We start from the raw sequence: 25,696 nt of genomic DNA, 5'->3' as shown, positions 1-25,696 counted from the left end.
CGTCACTCCCCTCACATAATTTCTATTGCAATCAAACCTGCCTGCTTACTCCTGCCCTTCTACAACCCTGGAAGAATCTCAGAGGATTTCAGAGTTGAGCCTTAGGCCAATCAACCCCTCAAAGACATTAAACAGAGATGACAAGCAGTCACCTTCTCTTTCTGAGCCTTGGCACAGCATCCTGCCCATACATGAGGTGTGGGTTCTCCTGGAATTCCTAGCTTCTTTTGAGTCTCAGCTAAGCTAACTTCTTCCTACATAAAGCACCTGATGATCCCCTCAGATGGTACTGCTTTCTCCCTTGTGAAAGTATTTTACATTAATTCTTAAAACATTTTGTATTTATTCACATACCCATCCATGAGGTCCAAACAAGTAGGACTAGTGAAACTTGCTGTCTGAGAACCAACCACGCCAAGCAGAGTAAGGAACGGACCCAGTGCAGCATCTAGGAAGGCTCAGAGGGGCCCATCCATACAGACACACCAAGCATCCTGGTAGGCGTGCAGGTTCTCAATGGGATAGCCTCAGTTTATGATGGTGGGCTGGTCTTCAGGCACAAAGCTCATTGCCATGTCAATATTCAAAGTCATTCTCTCTTTGTAAGACAGTAAAAGGCAGCGACTACTTTGTTTTCTTTTGTAGTTTTAGCATCTAGCACAGTACTTTTTATACAGTGGGTGTTTAATAAATGTGTATTTGCTTGAAATTAAATTATGTGATAACTGTTTTAAAACTCTCTTTTGGGAGGCAGCTAGGTGGCACAATGGGTAGACCACCAGATCTGAAGTCTGGAGGGCTGAGTTCAAATCTGATCTCAGATACTTAAGACTTTCTAGCTGTGTGACCCTGGGCAAATCACTTAACCCCCACTGCCTCAGCAAAAACAAAACAAAACAAAACAAAACCCTCTCCTTTGGTTGTATCACATTAAATCCCATAAAGGCAAGGATTTACCTACTATCTTACCTAAAATTTGTACCTCCACCATTGTTGGGAACATAATGAGACTTAATGTTTGCTATACATAAATTAAACCATTCCTTCAACAAATAGCACTGTCTAGATCACATATACAGTTGGGAAGAGGGGGCCAATTATTTAAATGTAGAGTAGCACCACGTACTGGGTCCAAAACCGAACAGGATAAAGAGAGGAAAAACTACTTGCATTTAGGAAATTGCATGCTCTTTTTAGTTACTTCAACTTAGTGTATAACCCAAAATCAATTTGTTTTAGTAAAATATTTTTTTCTGGTGATGCTACATGATTACGAATCCTGGAAAATGCCATTGTACTGTCAAAACACTGGGTGATATAAAAGGAAATTTTGCAGGGAGCCAAAGAAGATATACTATACTGCTTACCTACATAAGTTTCACAGTCTAGGAAATAGGACTGGAAAAGGTAGATCAGTAACTAATTAAAAGCAAGGGGTAACAGATGGTTGGCACAATGACTTAGCCAGTGCTCAAAGAGATGCCCAGCAAGCATCCTATAGAGAACATCCCAAAACCTCCCAAAGGTTAAGGCATGGTAGGGTAGAGAATCAGTTTGGGGGATGGAGGGTGAGCCCACACAGAAAATAATTTTTTGAAAATTGGAATTGGGCAAAGGGAAAGCAATGAAATTAAGAGAGACCAAGAAATACATATAAAACATATAAAGAATGAGGAAATAGAACACATGTGAAACTAAACACACAGGAAAATTGTTGCCAAATTTTGAAAACCCCAAGTCAAAGAGAAAAATGTTGCAAGAAACAAGAAAAAAAAAGATTCAAATATGTTGGAGCTACAATTAGAATAGTACAAAACTTATCAGCAGCCACAATAAAAGAAAGACTGCAGGTCCTAGAATCATATATATCAAAAATCAAAAGAACTAGGCCTGTGGGCAAAAATATCACATCCAGCAAAATTATTTATAGTTTTAAATGAGAAAAAAAAAAAAAATGGACCTTCAACTAACTTGCAGATTTTCAGCACTTTCTATCAAGAAAACCTGAACTTAGCAGAAAATTTAACATATGAGAGCCAATATCAAAGATCAATTTTAAGGAACTCAATGAGCAAACTTTTTTTTTTTTTACATGGGAAATGTATATTATATATTTAAGATTCACATCAACAATAGGGTAGCTCAAAAGAAAGACTGGCAGAGTTAAGGTAAATATAGTAATCATGTTATATAAATAAGGTACAGAGGAAGAATAGACACAGAGGCATTAGAGGGGGAAGGAGGGCATGTAGTTCTGAAATCTACTCATACTGGGAATGGATTAAATAGGCAACACTACACATATGCCAAAAAGGGCATAGTATCCTCCAAAACCTATAAAGAAATAAGGGGGAAGGGATAGGCAAATGGGGAAGCAAAAACTGAAGGAAGATGACAAGGGAGGGATCATTGGGTGGAGGGAGGTTAAATAATGGCAAGGCAAATTATGGAGAAGAATTTAGAGAGGCAATAGAGATAGGAAAAACATATATACCTGGAGTGTATGTATTATGTATATATCTACATATGTATACACAATCTTTTCTTAACTTGCTTGAGGATAGTAAGGGTGATGAAAGGGAAAAAGAAATAAAGTAAATAAGGTAAGCAGCAGAGAACCAAAGAACAATTTAAAAGGAAGAAAAAATGGACATTTGTGAATATAATTTCTTTTACTAACACATATACTTTCTTGATTTGGTAGTTTGTTGTTATATATTTTGAATTCTCCCTGATGCTCTGCTGGGCATATGACAATGTTCTCTTTTGTTTTGCTTTCCTTTTTTTACTGTTTTTTCAAATAAAATTAAGAAAAATTTTATCCTTTGTCAAAATACAACTAGTCTGGAGGTCAAGGTTTTAATTTGGTATTTTACTTCTTTCATTTATGGTATTTGATGGGATGTTCAGAATTTATTAGTACTTTTTTCAAAACTGAGAAGTAGCTTAGTATAAGGAAGACTTCTCAATCAGCTGAGCTGTTGAAAAAACCAGGGGCTGCCATCTGACATCCAGTGCAGGGTACCTCCCCATTATGGGAAATGAAGCAGAGGGTAGAAGAGCAGTGGTTGGGGCTGTCCTTGCTGCCCACATGGGTGGGACTAGATGGCCGGCCTCCAAGATGCCTTCTAGCCACATCATCTGGGGCTTCATCCTTCTCAGTTTTGAAAAGAAGTACTAATTTAGGTAGTGAGAACTGCTCTTAATTCCACCCTCTGGGCCCACACCAAACCAATCTAATTAGTCCTTCGTCTACCTAATGACCCTCCAAGTTCAAGGTAGACCTCATGTCTACCCTAAGCCTTCACTTCTCCCAAGTTAAACAACATCAAGTTTCTTTACCTGGGGTCTGCTTACCAGCTCCACAGCCCTCTGCTGGATGGACTCCATCTTATCAACAATTTACCCTTATAGTGGACACCAGACTTCAGTTAATGCTGTCTAAGATCATGTTATCTCTAAAAAATTCCCAACCTATAAGTAATTCTTCACATTTAAGTTTCACTTTCCAAAATGTTCAATAAAATCTGGAAATTAAAAATATGAAAACTTACTGCTTCATAGCACCAGTCTTTGAGGATATCCAGCTCTCCACTTATCATTGCCTACAAAAGAAAATGGAAGGTGTGAGCTGTAAGAGGAGACATTTGGAAGAGCCAAGCCTGCAAGAGGCAGCTGCTTAACTGTTAACAAGAGCGCTGTCACTGCTGCCTCCCCCGGGTCTCAGAGCCTCAACTGAATTATGTCTGGAGTTCTAGTGCAGCTGTTAAATCATCAAGGAGCATTTAAGAGCTGGATGGAGAAGAGAAAGGCTACAGTTTAAGAACAAAGCCCTTCTTCCCAGGCTCCTGGGTCACCAAAATCTTGTCCACCCCTCCTCACCCTCAGTTGTAGCTTTAACAAAAACTAGTGTGGGAATATCTCAATAACAAATCTCTCTCTCATGAAGTTCCAACAAGATTTGCCAAGGGAAATTCTGATCTCTCACTAATGGGTCACATAGTAAATGAGCTTGCAATTTCCAGACACATGAGACTGGAGGAATGCAGACCAGGTTGTATCTCTAACTTCTGTGGGTGGTACCGGGAAGGAGTCTATCCTAAGGAAACCTTAATAGAGTGATAAATATGTACACACACACATACACACACACACCTCTTCTCTTGAACAACATGAAAGATGCAGCTTAATTCATCAGAAAGGGAAAAAATACCCAACACTAAAATCCAGAAAGACACACATACAACCCCATGCATCCTTTATCAATTCTATTTCCAGTAGCAAAGATCTAATCAATGAAGCTGGTCATCAGAGTATATGTCCTTTGTATGACACAAGTGATCAGACTGCCTTTATTCAGCAAAGGATAGTTGAGAAATTCCTATCCTAATGTCTAAATGTCAAAGTTATGGAGATTGGTCCTGAAAGGCAAATGAAAGCAAAGACAAAATTGTGAGAACCAATTAGAAGATAATGAGAAGCCACAAAATTTTCCTGCAAAATGAAAGGAAGGGGAGCCTAAAAGTGGAGTCGATATCAGGAAGTTTGCCTCGGAAGGTTGCTTTTATACAATCATCCCTAACTACCAGTTGCGTCCAAAAAGGTGGAAATAAGGACAATATGCTAGAGAGAAGAGAGATATAATTCATTGACCACAAATCTCCTTCAGCTACACTTGGTGTAGTGCTGGTGGAATTGATGAATATGGCCAAGTTGAATAAAAAACTTTGATGAATAAATGCCAAGTTCAGCAGCAGTTCAAATTAAAAACCAGAAAGCCTAATTCTAACTTTGAATCTACCCTTGAAGGTGGCTTGCCTATGTCTTAAGTTTCCCAGTCTTTTAAATGACATGATCATAATATTGCGCCCCCTCCTCCGCCACTGCCATCCAAGAAAATCAGAAACTTCTTGAAAGAGAAGGGATATACCAACAATGTCAGGACTCACAGAAATGCCTCAGTTTCTCAGGGGGGGACAAACCCCTCCCACCACTCCATCCTCTCCTCCCCTACTTGCTGAGACAGGTCCCAGGCCAAGCCAGGCCAGGGTCTTCCCTGATCAAACACCAAATACAAAGTGATTCTGATAGTCTGAAAGTCTCTCTCTACTCAGGAATTGGGAGGAACCTCATCTTTAATCAGCCAAAGCTGAGGAATTAAGAACAATGACATGCCTGATGTACTTGCTAATGAGTCAAGTGATATTGATGGACTGGGCTCATTTCTGTCCCTGAATTGAGCTAGTTAATTTATGCTCACTGATAGCTCTACACAAGCCACTGAAAATCCTGAGAAGCAGAAAATGCTAGAGAAGTGTTGAGGGGCCTCTTGTAATATACCTACCTCCAGGACATTGGGGATGATATCACGTTCACATTGCTGCAGAAACTTATCTTTGTCAAAAGTTGGATCCACTTTGAGGATTTCAGTCAGAACTTCAGACATCTCTGTCTTTGAGAACAGGCCACCTGATAAACACATGAGATTCTTTCATCAAGCCTTAGTGCCCTCCTCAGTGGTCTGCTGTAAAACCAATCTCCCCACACCTGGTCCAACACCCACAGATCTGGGAACCTTCCTCTTCCCGCTTTCATGGGAGTCATTGTCACGAGTATCTGCAGTGTGCTTGTCTTCAGCTTCTGGGTCCTGTAGGAGACTGGTTTGCTCACCTATTAAATCAGTCACCTTGTCTGTCACTGCTCGAGATAACCGGATGAAGGTATTATCACTTTCATCATATTTCATCTTCATCTCAAAGAATCCTGAAAGCAAAGTAGAAAGTAGGACTTGTTAATAAGCCTTTTATTTTTATTTCAAATTTCATTCTAACTTTAGTTACTGTCAACACTAGCATCTAAAAAGAATAAAAACTTTAAAAAACATGTATTGATCATATCATAAATTTCATCCCTTAAGTATATTAACTTGAGCAAAATTGCAAAAACATTCTACTTCTTTTGAATCCTTGCTCTGTGCTGTCCTTTTAGGTTTTAATAGGTCTTTAAAAAATTATATTGTTAACACTAATCAAAAAAGTATGCCATTAAAACACTTAAGAGATCAGATCAGAGGACAGGGTCCCTTCTTGTGTAAAGCTTTTACAGAGGTAAGGACTTGATGAGGGACCAGAAAGGCAAAGGATGACTCCTCTCAAGTGAGCAGTCAAATATTTGAGAAAGCACTTTTAAATCTACTCTTGGGATAATATAACTTATAGAGCTTCACTCTATGCTTCCCCACATATAGACAGACAACTTCTTTCCTTAATCCAAATTCCACATTTCCATTTGGCTGTCTTCTAATCCAAGGTCAACTACTAAAAGTGTTAACAGAACTCTCCCCAATCAGCTAGATTCAAGAGCTCAGTTTTTCCTGATTTCTCCCTCTTCCTGAGACTCTGCAACCTGTCAAAAGTCAAAAAACTTGTCCAATTCAGTATTTCTCCAATTCTTTCATCCTCTTCTGTTCCCACTGCCCCCACCCTAATTCAGGTCTTTATCACCTTACAATTGGTCTTTTGCAACAGCCACTTCTGGGAACTCCACTCTCCCCCTATTCTTGGCTAGAGAAAGATTACCTACATGATCTCTCCCATCTAGTATCAAGCTGACTTTTCAGTCATATTCCACTCTATACCTCATTAAAATTGATGACTTCATAGAACAGTCCCCCTTGACCTCACAGATCAATCTTAATGCACTTACTTCCTCGTACCCTTTCTCCACAGAGTATCAGAGCCTGAGGGGATGAAGAAGCCATCAAGTCAATGTCAATGTCCATCAAGAATTTCTCCATCCCTATGAAGCTGTCCCTCAGCCTTTGCCTAAGACTCCAGTAAGGGAGTCCATGCCAACCTTGATGAAAATTGCTGCTCTGCATCTTCCCATATTTCTCTGGGCCTGCCTTCTAAAACCACCTAAATAACAAACATTTAAGAAGGGCCTCCTTTGTACCCGTCATCGTTAAACACTTCTGGCTGTGAGGGCCTTTCAAATAACTGAAGCCAGCCTTTGTGGCCCTTCTTTTCAGCAAGGTCCCAGACACACACATCCTTATACTTGCTTCCCAATGATATTTATGTCCTCAGTCTTAGAACCAGTATCAAATGGACTCTTCTACAGAGCATCAAAAGACTAAAGTAACCTCCTCCCCTAATTCCATTTAGTCAGACCGACGAGTCCATGCCTGGTTACTACTCCTATTTTTGTGTAGTTTTTCCCACGAGAATCTTATTTCTTTTTGTACCCCAGTACTTAACACAGTAAATTGTTTTGTTTTGTTTTTTTTTAAATTCATTTACTTTGCCAAGTTCAGGGAAGCAGACACAAATGTGATGGAATCCCATCTAACTTCCAAGTGTAGGGTCTCACAGTCTGTCATATCTTCTTGTATATGGTCTTCTTTCTTGGATTCCTTCACATAATCTCTCCCAGATGAACTAAGAAAAAGTCATCTACAACAAGTGACAGCATAATCTCCTTTCATTCTCTTTTTAACCTCCTACAATCTAGATTCCAACCTTATACTTCACCACAATTGTCCTGTCCAAAATTATTAATGCTGTCTTAATTTTCAAATCCAATGTCTTTTGCTCTATCTTTCATCCTTCTTAACTGACCCTTCTGCAGCCTTTGACATGATCACTCTTTCCTCCTGGATTTTCTTTTTTCTGTTTCCAGGACATTACTTTCTCCCAGTTTTCCCCTTACCTACCTCTCTTACCACTTTGTCACATTTGCTGGATCCTCACAAGTGACACTAATTATGAGTGCCCCATAGGGTTCTGACCCAGGACTTTTCTTCTCCTTCACATCACTTTATGACCTCATCATCTCCTTGACTTCTAGGAATATGTACCAAATCCTATTTGGTGTTGAAAATAATCAATCCATTTCTCAGCTCTAAATACTTTCTCTCTTCATGACTAAATTTCTTTCCTTCCTGATTTCCCTGGCTTTAAGTATTAACCAATATCCCACCTTCTACAGGAAGCCTTTCACAATCCATGTTAATTCTAATGTTTTTCCTCTTAATTGTGTCCCACTTATTCCACATATAGCTTGGTCGTACATTTTTATTTGCCAGTTGTCTCCATTACATTGTGAGTTCCTCAAGGGCAGGAACTGTCTTTTACCTTTCTTTGTATCTTTTGTGCTTGGTAAATATTGAACACTTAATAAATGCTTACTAACTAACTGATTGAGCCTCTCTTATTTGGCACTGGTCACACAGCTTGCCATTGTAATTTGTTATGTGTGTGCATAGACTGAGCTCCTAGAAAGCAAGAATCAACAGCGCTATACCTCATCCTGAGTGCCAAGGGGTGTCTAGTACATGGTAACACCAATCATTTGTTTTACCAATTTGGTTCTAATGTAAATGAATAATGTCCTATTCATTTCTGATCAGCATCCTGCACTAAGATGACTATTACACATATTTGATTCTAATCTAATTACAGGAAAATCAAATTTGCTTTATGAATAAAACTGAGAGAGAAAGGTGAGATCTAACAGCTTCCTGTTGGGAAGCCATTAAAATCATGCTGGAACCACCAACACCTTCCCTCAAAGCCCTGCCTGGGCCTGAGCAGCCAAGATACAGCCAGCCTTCTGTCTTTTGTTGGTTGGTTAATTGTTGTCCTTGGTGCTAAGAGGATCAAAATGACATCATTATATTACAGTCAAAGTACAGTGTGTCTAACTGTAGCTGATCAGACCAATACAAGCTCAGAAATCTCCACCACAGATCAGGTGCAAATAGTCTACATGAACATTTGGAGAGTACAGACATCTCTAAATGTGTGCATCTCATGTTTCTTTTGAGTTATTGCAATTCTGCTTTGCTCCTAGAACATAGTGTCAACTTTGATGTGGGCATGCCATGCTGAGTGGTCCTATGTTAGTGTCTCCCATGTCTCATAAGCAATTCAAAGTTCTTCAGAGGGAACTTGAGAGTGGCTTTGTATCACTTCTACTTTTCATAGAAGAGCTTGCTTTGTGTGAGTTCTTCATGAAAGTCTTTTAAGCAAATGTATATTTGCCATTAAGTCAATGTGACCAGCCCAATGAAAATGCATTCTTTGAGGGGTAGCTAGGTGGCGCAGTGGATAGAGCACCAGCCCTGAAGTCAGGAGGACCCGAGTTCAAATTTGGTTTCAGACACTTAACCCTTCCTAGCTGTGTGACCCTGGGCAGGTCACTTAACCCCAAATGCCTCAGCAAAATTTGAATTTGAATTCAATTTGAGTTTGAATGCTTGGCAGTTCAGCTCAAGAAAGGACCTCAGTATCTGGGACCTTATTTTGCCAAGTGATCTTCAGAATCTGTCTAAGACAATTCAAATAAATGGATATGATTCAGTTTCCTGGCATGACGCTGGCACAAGTCCAAGTTTCACGGGCATAAAACTATTATAGTTAACACAACTATTCTGTAGTTGTACTCTGTAGACCTTTAGTTTGCTAGGCAAATCCTTCTCCTCCTCTCAGAGTCTCCCAAACACTGAGCTACCTCTGGCAACACATGTCAATTATCATCTATGTGGACATTCCAAGAAAATATATTTCCAAGGTAAGTGAATTTAATGACAGTATCCAAAATTTCTTCACCTAACATAACCAATGATTCAAAGCATGGATGGTAAGGTACTTGCTGATGGAGAAATTGTTTTCTTGCAGGCCAAAGTTAGCACAAGTTAACACAAGCAGCAGAGAACTGACCTATAGTTTGTTCCATCTCAGCCTCAGAGGCTGCACTGAATGCACAATCATCTTCCAAAAAAAAAAAAAAAAAAAAAGTCACATACTAGCTCTATCTACACTTGAATCTTGGTTTATAGTCTTTGTAAATTAAGTAATTTGCTACTAATGCAATAGCTGATCCTTGAAACCATTTTCATCCTTATTGGTGGTGTCTGGCAACACCATGCTAAAAAACATGACAGCAAGCACACCATCATGCTTCATTCCATTGGTGATTGGGAAAGCAAGAGAGCATCATCCATTATCTAGAATTTGGGCAAGTCTATTGTCATCAAACTGATGTCAATACTGACAAACTTCTCCAGGCAACTAAATTTTGCCACGATTTTCTATAAACCCTCACAATGGACAACATCAAAGGCTTGGGTCAGACTGACAAATACTATGTACAGACTTCTGGCTCCTGGAATCTTTCTTGGAGTTGTTTAGCAGCAAACATAGTTATCAACTGTTCCTTGGCTCTTTCTGAAGCCCCACTAACTTTGGGTCAGGTGAAGGAATCACTCTATTAAGGACTCAGGGAGAATCTTGTCAGCAATGACTAATAAGACCCAACCTGTGATTGTCAAAAGATAACCTATTTGTTTTGCACTATAAAGACGGATAATGGAGGCATCTTTCAATTACTGAGGGATAATCTCTTCTTACTGTGACTTTTGTCATAGGACAAGCTTTTGTCTGAGAAATGGATCCCCACCTTATCAATTTCAGCTGGCATAGAAATCAGTACCAGGTGCTTTGCCATATGAGATGGACCTAGTGGCATTCAAATTCTATTCTTTAGTTTGAAGTTTTGGAAAGATATTTCAACCTAAGGTATGTGGTCAATAGATTGATGACAATCTGTTGAGAACACTAAGGAAATGTTCAGCCTCTCTATCCAGGAACAAGTCTTTATCACATGTGGCACCTCCAACACTGAGTAGTTGAGAGGCATCATAGGTCTTTGACCCATAAACAGCCTTCAGCTTCATAAAAGAACTTTAGACTGTTATCATTATAAAAATGAATCTCACCTACCTTCTTATTGTGCCAAAACTCCTGTATCTTTTTAAGCTTTGCTTGCACTTTTACTTTTAATAAACCCTGTCTTCCTAGAGATGAATTATCCTGCTGATAAACACTGTAAAGTTCTTGTTTTTCATTTAGTAGTGTCTCATTTCCCCATCATCATTTTCATCAAAGGAATCTTTGTGAATATTCTGACCCAGGTGAGTAAAAACAGTGCTGTACACTAAATTTCTAGAAGCTGTCTACTTCTTTTTACTCCACTGTAGCCAATCGTCTGTTGACTTTTTTCCAGCTAAGTTAATAAACTGTTTACAGTCCGGAGAAATGCTCTAATCTGTTGCCCTCTGGTTTTCTGATAACCATTTGGCATTGGGACCACCACTTTTGTGGAATGCGAATGTTTAGGTTGAGGCAAACATGTCTATGATTTGTCCAGCATTCCCTGCCACATATCACCTTCCTTCATCATTCTCACATCTCGTCTATGCCTTCTCTTATAATGACACAGTCTTATTAAATGCCCATGTCTGCCATCAGGGTGCATCTATGAAGTTATATTGTACTTTGGTAAATGAAAGACAGTGCCCAAGATGAGAGGATCATAAGACATGCAAGTCTTCTGCAGTGACGGTTGCTGTTAATAACTCTCTTCTTCCCAAGAACTACGTGCCACCTCTGATAATCTATACATCTTCTGGAATTAAAGTCAATCAGAATTATAAGCTTATCCTTCACTTGCACACTGATGTGGGTCTTCCAGTCTTTGACTTTCGTCTGGGTTCCTTAAGTTTGGCGTGATCATGGTGGCTTTCCTGAAAGGGGCCATCACATGTTGTTCATTCCTTTTGGAAGGCACACAAGCTTGCTGACTTAAATCAGTTTTGACTGTGAAAGCTATTCCAGCTTCATGATGCTCCTCTTTACTGGAGCCCTCAGAAAAGCATGTATCTAGCTCTAATTTCAGTAAGCTGGCCTTCATTTGACAATCATGTTTCATGCAGGCCTATTTAGATGTGATATCTGTGGAGATTTCCTGAGACAAGAGCTATTTATCTTTTAAGTTCACTGGATTTTGTGTAGTCTATAAGCATTCTGTGTTTATCAATGATGAGTGGAATTCATCTTCACCAAGATTTTTATAGTGTTTTGTTTTTCAACCACTAGATAGGATTCTCACTTGATACAGTAAACAAGCCAGGTTTTTCTTTAGCCCCCTTTTTTCTAGCCCCTTCTTTACTCCATGAACTGAAGAATTACAAAGGCTGCTCAGATTCTCAGAGAGTTGCCAATTTGACTGCTGCTTCAGTTTACTGAGAAGATGATGATATGGCCTAGGCCACACCATGTAAGGTTGTGACTACAGCTATCAGTGTTTCCATATCTGCTGCTACTTCACTTGCCTGTTGCTATAGGTAAAAATAGCAAAATGGTATAAAAATGGATTTAAGCCTGGCAGAGTTGCCCAAAGACATCAGCCTCATTCTCTCTTCCAGATCCAAAGTCTAGTGGCAGGACAACAGTCAAGACTGGTGATGGCTGGGGATAGAGTGGATGACCTTGGTATCTTTGATGTCTGATCAAGCTCTAAGCACTATATAGCAGCTGCTTCAGCTGCCTTCTTAGCAGCTGGGACAAACTTCTCACTCACCCATTCTGCTGGGGTAACTTCACTTGCTTGAGGTAAATACCCACAGTTCACTGATGGTTTGAGACTCCTTCAGCTATCCTCAATCTTGTTTGGTCTGTCTGTTGAAATGGCCTGAACCAGGGCTCAAAGACTGTGCATACTATGGCTTTAAGAGTCACAGGTGAAAGTTAAGTGAACCACACGGACACCAAAGGTGAAAAACTTGAAGAACACTCCGCAGGCCTCCAAGCAGAGGGACTAGTCTTCCCTTCTTTTGTTATATAATATCAAATGTCAAACATTCTGCTAAAATCACATTAGTCCAACTGCTAAGAAGGTCAAACCTGGGAGGGCCCAAAGACTATCTAATCCAATTAACAGCAGTTTTAAGGTATGAAAATACTCTTTTTCTGTGTTTTGCTTCATTTTCTTACCCCTGTTCTAGCTATACAGAAAAGCCACTGCACAGAAGAGAGAAGTATAGAGTAGCCAACTAAGTTCCACTAGAGGCTCATGTTGTCTTTGTGCCAGATGGATCAGTGGATCAGTGGACTTGATGCTATCACCACTTCAATTTTTAAGAAAATGTACAGTACCTTCACTTCCAAACATGATCCTGCCACTCCATTACTCAATGAACCTTACAAAGGAGAAAGAGAAACTGAAGGCATCTGAGCAAAATTACTTGCATATCACCTGAGTCTGACAGTAGAACAGAGAATTCTCACTTTACATAGATTTCACTTCTACATAAAAACTCCCACATAAGGCAATTTTTATATAATGCAAATCTGTCCAATGACCTGGGGAAAGGAGAGAGGGAGCAAGGAAGGGCAGGGGCCAGCACATGGTTCAAGAACACACTGGGATTTGGGACAGAAAAATCAAAGAGGAAGAAAAAAGGTGGGGGAGAGGGGGAAGGACCAGGGATGGCCTCATTGGGGCTGAGAGAAATAACTAGGAAAAGCCTGGGGGCCAGACATGGAAATACAGTAAAAAGCATGGGACCCATGGGGGCAGGAGACAAACACACAGGCCCCATGGATGGAATACAGACATGTGGGAGGGTGGACAGAGCAGGCGCAGCAAAGGCCTCTTCCCTTGGAGCAGGAGGCCTCAAGTCAACCCCTGGATACAGCTATGGTGGCAATCTCTACACAGGTCTGTTCTGTTTTCACTAGAAAAGACTCTGTTTTGGGGGAGCCTGTGAAGCACCAAGTAGAGGGACAAGAACAGAGTAAGACACAGCAAAAGTGTACAGTACATCAACACAGGCTTTGGGAGGTTTTTTGGAATGAGAATTCTTTACATAAAGTCAAATTTGTGTAATGTGCATTTACATAAAGAGAGAATTGCATGTATATGCAATGTTGCATAGCCACAATTCTTATCCTCTGCAAAGAAGAGAAAGACGTACATTTTCTCATCTCTTTAGGCAAAACTTGATGACCACTTTTATTTTTTGTCAACTGTTTATTACTTTAAATAAGCTTTAATTTATACCTTCTATTTCTTATATCATTATAGTCACCCCAAACATTCACCTGCAGAGAGCTAACCCACATACCAAGTAGCATTTTTTAGAGGGAAAAAATATCAACTGATCAACACATTGAAAGAATATGGGGGGAGGGAGGAAATGGACTGCTTATTAAAAATAAATAAAATCTTTCCCAGTTAATTCCATAGCCCATTCAGAATACAAAGACCACTAGCCCTAGGGAAGAAAATGTTCTGTGTGGGTGTGTTAAGAAATCAAACCAGCTGCCACAAATATCAGTAATTAAGATGAGGAACCCTGTTTTCTCACTTTTCTACCAATAAAGATGGAACATCCTCAGAATATTCTTGTCTCCTGTCTTGACAAGAACTCTTCCTGGTGTCTCCCAACTGTGTAAATCAAAGATTTACAGTCCAAGAAGCTAGACAAAATCTCCCCATCAGACACTGGAGATTCTATGCCATTCTTTAGTGATGGTGATGCTTAGGACTAAGAAGAGATAATGCAGAGAAGGGATACAATAGCCATCTCTGTGAGCTAACAGTAACGTTCACACAGCATTTAGGAAGGTCAGGGACACTCAGGTTACATGAGACAGGATCAAGCGCCAAACCCAAATCTTCCTGACTCCACTAATCAACCTGCCTCTTCAGGTCCTGTTGAACTCTGAAATGCGGTTTCTTTTTACTCCACCATCTCCTCCTTCTTTATTTTTTGCCTCAAGGTCAAAGAATAGGGATTCTTTGTATTGTATATTTTTGAGGCCCAGCATATCACCTGGCATGAAGAGACATTTAATAAATACCTAATAATCGATTGACAAGTTAAGAAACCATCCAGTCTTACCTGCACCTGACCAAGAATCCCCTAGAAAAATCACTAACAACTTTATTCAACATTTATTCCCAAACCTCCAATGAGGTGGAGATACTATCTCCAATACAGTTTATTTTTAAACTGCTTTGATCATTACGGAATTTTTCTTTACACTGAGGCAAAGCCAGACAAGCTGTAACTCCCAGTGATTGTTCCTTGTTCTGTCATCTGGGATCAAACTGAACAAGCATAATACCCCACCAGCCCTTTAATTCCCCAGTTCCTTCAATGGATCCAGACATGGCAGAATCTTTAATCTCATAATGCCATGCTGTTCTTTTCCTGGATTTGTCTTGCACTCTCAATGTCCTTCCTAAAATGTACCCTGCATTGAACACAATGTTCCAAATATCATCCATTAAGGGGAAAAAGACACTAGGATGATACTGGTCCTTGTTCTCACACTGTGCCTCTCAATGAAGCCCAAAATCCCATTAGCCTTTCTGCCTACTGGGGTTGCCCTGTGACTCACTCTAGATCTGATGAGCTAGTGAAATTCCCAGATTTTCTTTTTACAAATGGTACTTAACCAAACCTTTTCACTCTCAAGTTTCATAACCCATGACAGTTATGTTTTCCTCAATCATATCTGAATTTAGCCCATTAGTCAAGCATTTTATTCTGCCATCAGTTCCAAGTTTTAACTTGTTTCTCTCCAAGTCCCTGACAAAACATTACACAGTACAGAGCCCAGGTCAGGCTCCTGGAGCCCTCTGCTAAAGATCCTTCTCCAAACTGACTTCAGACAGGTTCCTGTGGTTGCTGCACCCCAATATTCTATTTACCAACTTGGTTTCATCTTGTTTCTTTTAAGTTGGATTTATCAAGCTGAGAGGGGAGGGTTGAGGTACCCTCTAATATAATTGTGCCGTTTATTTCTTTTTGTAATGAACCTAACTTCTTTAAAAATTTGGATGCTACAGTCAAGACTACTTTGTAATTTATTTATATTTAGAAAGACAATAGAGATCCACTGAAGGTTTTTGAGGATGGGAGGAGAGTGGCATGATTGATTGGGAAATGGCTAAGCAAACTGATTGAATATGATGGAATGCTATTGAGCTAATAATGTGTTTTTTTCTGCTATTACATAAAAATGTGATAAATACAGAGAAGTATGAAAAAAAATACATATTGATACAAAATGTAGTAAGCAGAACCAGCAGAGTAATATATGAAATAATAGAAAAAAAATTGGATGCTATATCATTTGGTGCCTATATAGTATTGGTATTGCTTCATTGTCTATGCTATCTTTTAGCAAAATATAGTTTCTTTCCTTATTTTGTTTGATTAGGTCTATTTTTGCTTTTGCTTTCTATAAGATCAGAATCTATTCTATAAGATCAGAATCTATTCCTTTTTTAAAATTTCAGTTGAAGCATAATAGATTCTGCTCAAACCCCTTCCCTTTACTCAGTGTATGTCTCTCAGCTCCAAGTGTTTCTTATAAACAACATATTGTACAAATCCGATTTCTGATTCACTCTGCTATCCACTTTCATTAGATGGGAGAATTTATACCATTCACATTCATCATTCTAATTACTATCTATAATCCTCCATCCTATTATTCTTGTTTGTCCTTTTTCTCTTATCCTGTCCTTCACCAGTGTTTTGTTCTTATTTACCACCTCCTGTGATCTGCACTCCCTTTTATCACAGATCCCCACTTCCACTCCTGGTCAGATATATTTAATCTCCTCCCCTCCTACTTTCCTGTCCACTAAGATACCTTTCTATATTCAACTGATTGTGTCTATTATTCCCTCTTTGAGTCAATACAGATTAGAGTCCAGTTCAAGTGGGCTGTTGTACTCCAAATAATCCAAGGTTAAATTTTGCCACTTACTATTAAAGACGACATTGTTGTCCTTGAAATCTTTCCACTGTTGATACCATTTTGAATCCTTGTGCAGCACAACTCCCATTGCTTCCCTGGGGAAAATCACAAGGCATTCATTTCATCAGTAACCTTGGCCTGAGGTCTGAAAAGGGAACATGATAGATATTTCCAGAAAAACCATCCATGGTCAAAACTGCCCAGTCCAGCCCACATGTGCATCTATGCTGCTTTTTTACCTGTCTGTCACTATCTTTATTTTCAGGCCACAACAATCCTGCCCCATGTCTTTGTCACAGATGAATCCACTGATCTGAGATATGCAGGAGGGAGTGAATGTGTGTGTGTGTGTGTGTGTGTGTGTGTGTGTGTGTGTGTGTGTGTGTAAAATGAGGTGTAAATAGTCCCCCAAATAAGAAGCTCCCTTCATTTGTTATTCCTGATTCCAAGAGGGAGGCTCCATGGGGAAGTGGAAATCAACACAGGTTTTGAAGCCAAAGGACCAAGGTAAAATGCCGGTTCTTCCTTAAATCATCCCCCCTTTCCTGGGTTCAATTAGGGGATAGGCTGGCTGACTTCTAGTATCCCTTCCATCTTCTAGATCTCATGATCTTGACTCTAGAAATCCAAGTGCAAAGATTATCTCAGAAAGTTCAATTAAACAAAAATCATTGAAAATAACCCCAAAATAAAATGTAAAACTCCAGTAGGGCCAAGAACATGGGACCAAGCTACTAGGGCAGCTTCTTTTCCTACCTATACAAAATAAAATGGTTACAAAATCAAAGTTGGGTATGGTCAATAACTCAAGGGATTTATTTTGTCAAATACCTACTCATTGGGTTCAAATACTTTATCCTCTTTGATTTTCACTCCAGATAATTCAGTCCGTTTTCGCAATCGCTCTGGTCTTCGGTAGGGACCTGTCTGCCCTAAGACGCTTTGATCTAGTTCCTTCTTCACACTTTCAACTCCCTAAGAAAAAGAATGATCATCTAGGCAATCACAAAAATCTACCACCTGTTTCTGAGGCACTACTAGTTTCTGAATCCATGGGAGGCCAAACTGAATCACTACTAAACCCTTTCCCAAACTGCAGAGATTTCCTGAAGATGACAATGCAAAATGTTTTTGAATTCGAATTCCAGGGAACAATGGGTAGGCAGCATTTCTACTCTACTCATGCAAACATGAAACATTACTATTATGTAGTTGCATAATTTGACTTTGGCCTTTATTTCCTTGTATCCTTATATGCAGCCCATTTTTGGGGCAACAAAGTTCATTAAACTTAATACACTCCATTCCACTTCTGAGAAAACCAGTAGGTCCTAAGACCAATCAATCCAAACAGCCAGGAGTCTCTGCACCATTCTCTATCTAGCCTGGTCAACTTTGGGCTTCATGAGGAGTGATGTTCTATATTTAGCTGGAAAAAAAAAAAAAAAAAATCAGCTTTCTCTGCCTCAGGCTCTCCATCAGGTGAATTTTTAAAAAGGATTAAAGCCCAAAGGAGAAAAAGAGAAAGCAAAGACTCTACTCCTATCGTTTGCCAAATGTTAAGTCCTTTTGCTGTTCTGGGCCTCCATTTCCTCTGCTCTAAGGTAACAGTATTGGGTGAGCTGAACTGCAGATGCCTTCAATTACAAAATAGATGACCTAGGCTCCCCCAGTCACTAGCTTACCTGAGAAATGGCTTTGAAGGCAGCTGTTTTGCCCAGCTTCTCCCCACCTCGGGTCACTGACTCTGCAGACTGTTTGGCTGTTTTGGCTGCTTCTTCCATGCCTTCTAGAATTTTTCGGCCAAGGTCGCTTTTACTTACTTCATCCAAACTCTAGCACAAGAGACAGAAGCAGTTAGAGCCCTCAATGCAGCCTATATTGCACGGCCCTGCCAGCTCTCCTCTGGCAGTAGAGAAGCTCCTTGCTACAGAAAAGTATAACATAGCCTATCTTTTGTCATCAATGACCTCGTTCCTAATAGTCATTCATGCCCAGCGCTGATCTGGAGGGGAGGGCTGGCTTCAGATCAGCTCCCAGTCCGGTCCTGAAGGTCTAGAGGATTCTAGGGGAGTCCAGGCCAAACTGGGATTTCCCCATAAGTCCATACAGAACAACTCCCAGCAGTGGCCTCGTCCTCCCCCACCCTCAAGGATTCCCCCCAAATGAGAGGTAGCCTGGGTGCAACGAGCATTCTTGGCATCCTGGCTCAGCTCTGATGGGCCCCCAAGGTCCTCAGCAACCTAGGGATCCGACATACAAACCAGGGAGTCCTCAGGTCAAAACATATTCTCAGTCATTTAAGACAATTCAGCTTGCTTACACATACCAATCAACCAACCAGCATTTATTAAATATCTACAACACATGAGGCATTGCGCCAGGTGTCAGGGATACAAATACCAGTGCAAGAACTTAACATTTTACAAGATGGATACATGTTCACAGATAAGGAAACATAGCATAAATACAAAATAAATACATAGTGATTAGGGGAAATCAGGAAAGACCTTTTAGAAGAATCAGCTCTTGAGTAGTTCCAAAGGAAAGGGGAAAGAGAAGCAAGAAAATGAAGAAAGGAAAAGAGGGAAGAAGAAAAAGTATTTGTTTACAAAAGTAATTCATAAAACATTAACTCTCAAAAGACTGATTTGCATCTTCCTAATTAAATCTAATGCACTAATTTTTGGGAAGATTTAGCATTAGGAACCAAAGTCCACATTTTGAGCAAGCTCTCTTGAATATTCTAGTTTTATTAGTATTTTTTTTAATACATTTCATCAGCAAACATTCATTAAATGCTTACTAAGTGCAAAACATTGTACTTAAAAGACTAGAGAAAATACAAAAATTAGGCAAAGTATACAACCTGCCCTCAAGGAGCTTACAGTCTGGTACAACAAGTAAATGACACAGATTAATCATAATATATAACAAGAAGAGATGCACAATGGAGAGAGGTAAAGTGTTATTTGAGTTTTAAGGTGGATGGTATTACTAATAGCAAATACTGAAGAAGACTAAAACTCAAGGTAACCTTGACTTGGGCTTTAAAAGACAAGGAGGAAATTAAGAGGAAAAGATAAGGAACAGTATGGACCAATGTGTAGAGGCAGAAACAACACATTCAAGAGTCATGCAGTTCAGCTAAAGCACAGAATGAATGAAGGGGAAGGAGAGTGAGATAAAAAGCTGGAAGGGAGGATGGAATCATGGTGAAGAAGGTCCTGATACCAGGAGGTGGGAGTGAGCCAGTGAAGGCAGCAAAAGTGGGAATGAGAGGCCCAGTCATGTTCTAGTCTCTTACCTCTTTCACTGTCCCAGTGAATGCTCCAATTTTTTTCCTAATTACTTCAGATGTTTTGACTGTTTCAGACTCAATGGTTTTCTATAATAGAAAAGATCAGTTTTATTAAGAGACAAATTAGCTACACGTTATATTTCATTTTTAACAGGTCAAGAATCCTTAGCAGTCTATTGTCATTATCTCTACCTCCCCTCTCCCAATTCTATGCTCACAGATTGGCCTTTCTTCTTTACCTAAAAGGGGCCTTAGGGCTGCTTCTGGGCTGTGGTACAGGGGAATGCAGGGAGAGGGAACAAGCCTCACACAGCCAGGCTTCTTAGCTATAGCAGGTCAAAGAAAGCTGCACCAAGTGCTGATCTAGAATCTCCTTTGAGGACTATTCTTGACTTAGAATAAATGACCTGCCCATCTATCCGGGTAAAGTGAAAAGTAATTTTCCTCTTGCTACAGGCTAGTCACTGTTCCAGGATAAGTAACTCCTTATATCCCTCAACATTGTTTCTTTCCCTGCCTACTTCATAGCAGATCAACCATACAATAAAACCCCAATTATTTTTCCTGCTCTTATCCTTAATTATGCCATTTCTTGATATTACATATAATAAAATCTAATGTTCTATATTGTTCAAATCCTATTATGAAACAGATACAAATCATACCCAAATTGGCTCATGAGAATTCCAAGATCTCTAACAGGCTGTTATGGAGGTAAAATTAAGAAACAAAATAAAATTGTTCCGGCCACGGAGAAATTCTCCACTGTATCTTTTCCGTGGCTCTTCCATTTAAGTCAAAGTGTTTGACAGGTTAAGAGTAGCTCTCAAACTATAACAAATAGCTAAATATTTCAAGTCCAATGCGACTCATTAATGAAAAGGAAATTCACTGTTTCATAGCAATGAGAGCTAACCTGAAATTGTCTATTTAAATGATAAAATTTTTTAAATTGTTTTTCCCCCTGGGGGAAAAAAGGTATTAGAAAACTAAATACACATCTTTTCCTTTTATGATTCTATTACTATCTGAAAAATCAAAAAAGTATGAAATTACTTCAGAGGCCATTTCACTTATCTTTGTTCACTGACAGGAATCCCCTGCACAATAATCTAACCTCTGCTCAAAAAATTCCAGTAAGCAGAAATGCACTGTATCCTAAAGAAGTCTCTTCTACTTACAGCTAAAGGTGAAAATTTTTCTTACTTAAACCTTATCATTTGATGAAATAAAAAAGTTCAGATCTGCTCTGCCACTAATCAGGATCATGATCTTAAAGAAATCATACTCTTTTCATGAAGCAGACAGCTAAGGCAAAAAGAGTCTTTGGGGAGCGTGATGCACTTTTAGCTGACATTCTGTTACTTTTTGAACCTTACTCTTCTTCCCTATTCCCAGAAACACAAAGTGAATAAACACAAAATTCTATTAAATGACTTACATATTTCCTTCTTGCTTCCTGAAGTGCATCTGATTCTTCTAACTTCTTAGCTTCATCTCTGAATTTTTTTATACTTTCTTTCATTTCCTTGTTTTTTGCTAATTCTTGTTTGATATTTTCTATCAAGCCAGAAAGGAAACTTTTCCTGCTTCCAGAAGAGTAACACTTTGCCTAAAAAAATTTGAAAGAAAATCATCATTACCTGTAGAGGGAAAGGGGGGAACAGAAGCACAGAACTTACTGAGTAAAATTTAGTATCTGTTTTTGAAGCAGAAAAGTAAGTCACTTTCTAATCTTTGGGCTCTAGTTTCTTAATATACCACTTCCTGCAGCATGCACAAACTGACCACCATCCACCCGATGAAGGACAGTGGGAACTAAAACTAATTTCCTTTGTTCTAGAAACCAGATTTCTACTGTTGTAGGCTTAGGTCCCAAGATTTTTTAAAATTAAACTTCTCATCTAAAAATCTTTGGTTATCTTGCATGAACTGGTAACTAGACATCCCCCACACTATACTTGGGCAATTCCCTTTTTGGAACCAGACTAAAGGCAGGATTTTACATTTACCCCTTAAATGCAAATCTAAATGGCATCTTCTCATCTGTGGGTCATTGTTCCAGCCTATGGCGATCTTTTGGACTCTTGATTCCATCTTCCATCATAGTAACTATCCCTCCCAGGTTCATGCCATCCACAAAGCACAGTGTACTAGAAAGGGAAGGACATGATACAACACTGGAGCAAAGTTGACATGTCCATTCTAAACGGCATTACCCTGTATGCTTCATTCCTTCAAAAAGCCCTTCCAGAGTGCTATTCAGTGCAGGGAAGATACAAAGAAACAAAATAGGTGCTTGCCCTCTAGGAGCTTTGCAAGAGCAGCAAGACAGGTGCTAAAAATGGGGAAAACCATAATAATGTTGACATCTGAGCTGAACGTTGAAAGGCTTGATTTCAACAGGTAGAAATAGTATCCATGTTATAAGCATGTGCGTAAGAATACATTCTAGCTATGTAGAAAACAAGGCAAATGAAAGCTGGGAGGCAACACAGGAAAAGAATACTTGTTTTGTTTAAGCACAAACTGTGTTCAGTCATAACTGATTCTTTGTGACCCCATTTGGGATTTTCTTTTCCAGCTCATTTCACAGATAAGAAAATGAGTTTAGTCAGCTAGCTAGGGTGTTTCACCACTAGTTAAAAGTGTCTAAAGCTGAATTTGATTCAGAAAGATAGGTCTTCCTGACTCCCAGTCCAGAACTCTCTGCTTTGTACCACTTAACTATCTCTAAGCATGAAGAGGGAAGGAAAGGAGGAGAGGCAAGGTGGGGGAAGGGGCGCATAGGGAGGAAAGGAAGGGACAGAGAGAGAGAAAGAGGGAGAGCGACTGGGACTAGATTATGGAAGATCTCCAATGTCTGATATCATCCACTAGGGGACAGACCATCACTGAAAGTTCATAAGCTAGAGAATTACAGGATCCAAGTTGTCTATGAGGTAGGTGATTTGGACAGCAGAGAAACAAATAGACTAGGGATACAGGTGGTAGGGAAGGGAAAATACCCAGAGACAGAGACTAAATTACAAGAATCAACAAGGAACGAAGCATGAATGATGAGAATGAAGCTGGAAAATGAGGACTTCGGAGAAGAGAAAAAGAATTGAAGATGATTATGAAGTCACAAGCATGGCAGTAAATGAATGGCAGTTTCAGTAATATAAATATGGAAGCCAAGAAAAGGCTTTCAAAGAGATTAATTCTGGTTTTATATATATATATATAGTTTTTAGGTTTTATAAATATGGAATACTCAAGTAAACAGAGAGCAGGATGTATCAGAAAGAACATTGTTAGAAAAAGAGTTACTTCTTTTTAGCTATATGACCTTTAGGTAAGCCATTTCCTCTCTCTAAGCCTCAGTTTGCTCCTCTATAAAATAGGGATTAAAATAGAGACCTTTAAGATTAGGTCCCTCTCATGATTCTACCTTCCACAGATAGTTGGAACTACAAGTGTGGAGCTCAGGAGAGAGTTCTCTCTGCACTCTCAGAGCTGGAAAGGATCTCAGAAGTCATCTAGTTCAATTCTTGAACAAGAATTACCTCTATTAATAATAACAACAACAAAGCCACAAATAAACACAAGCCTTAGTTTCAAAACTGAGGGAATCTATTTACTCTCTGGTACACTGTTTTATCTTCTGAGAGAGAACTATTAAGAAGTTTTTTTCCTTAAAAGAAGCCTAGATTTATTTCTTTTCAACTTTTACTCAGTGCTCCTGCTTCTAACTTCTCAGACACAATAGAACAAGTTTAATATTACCCTTATTTACATGAAAGCCCTTCAAATACGGAAAGATACATAGACTATGATGTCCTACACTATGCATTCTCTTCTCCAAAATAAACACTATTTTTTCAACTGATTTTTATTCCCTGTAAGTGCTTTGATTGTACTCCTCTGCATACTTTCCAACAGCTAATCACTTTCTTTCCTAATTAACACAGAACACCATATGTGGCAGGGCCACATTGGCAACCTCTGCCAATCTCCAGAAACTAGGCCTCTTTAAATGAAGACTGAAATTCTATTAGCTTTCTTGACTGCTTGAAAGGACTTATTTTGAGTACAAGGCCAATCCCAATGCTATTTCCAGAGCTGCTCAGGCTACTTCCCAGCCATACCTCTACCATCTTTTTTTGTTTTGGGAAGATAATTTTTTGAATCCAAGTCTAAGAGAACTTGGCATTTATCTCTATTAGTGTTAGACCGATGTTTTAGTCTGCCAAGTTCATCATCCAATGTGTTAATTATTCTTTCCAGTTTTGTGTTATCTGCAAATTAGGTAAACCATTGATGGAAGCTAAAAAATGGTGAAGACTGCAGCCACACAGAGCTCTCTAGAGCACTCCACTGGAAATCTCTCTCCAAGCTGCCGTAGAACTATTACCTATCACTCTTTGGGCCAGCCTATTCACTCAATTCTATATCTATATGTGCAATCACTGTGCCCAGAAGGCTGAAAACAAAGATTTGGAATCATCCAAACAAATTACAATCAATGATCCACCCAAAATAGAGTAGATATCCCAAAATTTCACATAGAAACTTAGCAAAATTATTAAGCACTTATTATTACACAGGACCACACTGCTGTAGAACACATAATCTTTTTCCAGAAAGTCAAGCGATATATCCTAGAACAACAGTCTCCAGAAATAGTTCTATTGGTTGACAAAAGTACAACCAAAATATATCAGCACTATTGGTTCTCTTGTTGAACAGCTTGTGACCATTGTGGGATAGGAAAAACCTCTGGATTGAGTCACCAGGTCTTAATCTGAATACCCAGTCTCCTATTCTCCTTTGTAACCTAACTGACTTCCTAATTCAATATCCATCTCCCATATCCTTGTACTTTCACAAGTCATCCCCTTCCAGCTTTCTGAATCACTCATCTTCCCTTCAGGTCTCAACTTCTTTGCTTCCCCTGCAAAGTCTTTCCTCATCTCCTCAACTGTTTGGGTTTCTTCCCCACACCAAATTACCATGTCATGGCTATTTCGTGTTTATGAGCTATATATCCAGTGGGATGTGAGCTTTGCAAGGGCAGAAGTTGTTCTTTTATTTATGTATCCCTAGCACCCAACACAGTATTTTGCATATTTTTTATTTAATAGACCTGTTATAGCATGGGAGCTCCCCTAGCAAGAAATCTTCATTATACAAGTGGGCACCTTCTCTCAACTTAAAGCTTCAGAGTTGCCTGGGGTAGTAAAACTAATTTGCTCAGGATGACACAGAGTATGGACCAAAGGAAGAACTTGAATCTGAAGTCCAAGTCAAGATGTCTAATTTATTACACACAATATCTCTTGCCTCAGACTAGGAGATCTCAAGTTTGAACATTAAAGCAGACACTGGTTGTGGAAAATACTTGTGTGAAAAGTATAAGATCATTGGGCTTATAGCCAGGAAGGGAATGTTTCAATACTCTTGTCAAATTTTCTCATTTACAGTCCCAACTCCCTCAGCCCTGCATGGTTTAATCCTGACCTATTGTTCCAGATGAGAGACTCTTCCTCACACTCACCCTGCACCACCACCCCTATGCTACTCCTGGTACCTGAACATCCAGACAATCTCCATCCATCCTTCAAGAAACTCGAGCCAGAATGGATTTTCTGCATTTGTATGTGGTTTGTATCTCTCACATTAATTCCTTTAGTATACATGTAACATGTAACTCGTGTGTGTGTGTGTGTGTGTGTGTGTGTGTGTGTGTGTGTGTGTGTGTGTGTGTGTTCGTGGGCAGGAAGAACCTACC

The 25,696-nt window shown here is 39.4% G+C and overlaps 1 protein-coding gene across 4 annotated transcripts in view; it reads right to left on the bottom strand.

Moving 5' to 3' along the window:
* The window catches only part of TIMM44 (translocase of inner mitochondrial membrane 44), a 43,307-nt gene that overhangs the window by 13,987 nt on the left and 3,624 nt on the right, over positions 1-25,696 (bottom strand). For 3 of the 4 annotated variants that reach the window (XM_074301701.1, XM_074301709.1, XM_074301718.1), the window contains exons 3-10: positions 21,365-21,535; positions 19,930-20,010; positions 18,308-18,457; positions 17,458-17,597; positions 16,632-16,717; positions 5,671-5,763; positions 5,345-5,469; positions 3,555-3,605 (exon numbers count right to left, since the gene is read on the bottom strand). In XM_074301701.1, coding sequence (XP_074157802.1) covers positions 3,555-3,605; positions 5,345-5,469; positions 5,671-5,763; positions 16,632-16,717; positions 17,458-17,597; positions 18,308-18,457; positions 19,930-20,010; positions 21,365-21,535 — 897 coding nt within the window. Of the gene's footprint in view, positions 1-3,554; positions 3,606-5,344; positions 5,470-5,670; positions 5,764-16,631; positions 16,718-17,457; positions 17,598-18,307; positions 18,458-19,929; positions 20,011-21,364; positions 21,536-21,935; positions 22,053-25,696 lie in introns of those variants that run through there. The other variant, XM_074301723.1, reaches the window with a different exon arrangement.

This window comes from Sminthopsis crassicaudata, chromosome 1 (assembly GCF_048593235.1).
Source record: "Sminthopsis crassicaudata isolate SCR6 chromosome 1, ASM4859323v1, whole genome shotgun sequence".
Classification (NCBI taxonomy): domain Eukaryota; kingdom Metazoa; phylum Chordata; class Mammalia; order Dasyuromorphia; family Dasyuridae; genus Sminthopsis; species Sminthopsis crassicaudata.
This window is presented reverse-complemented; position numbering and strand designations above follow the sequence as displayed.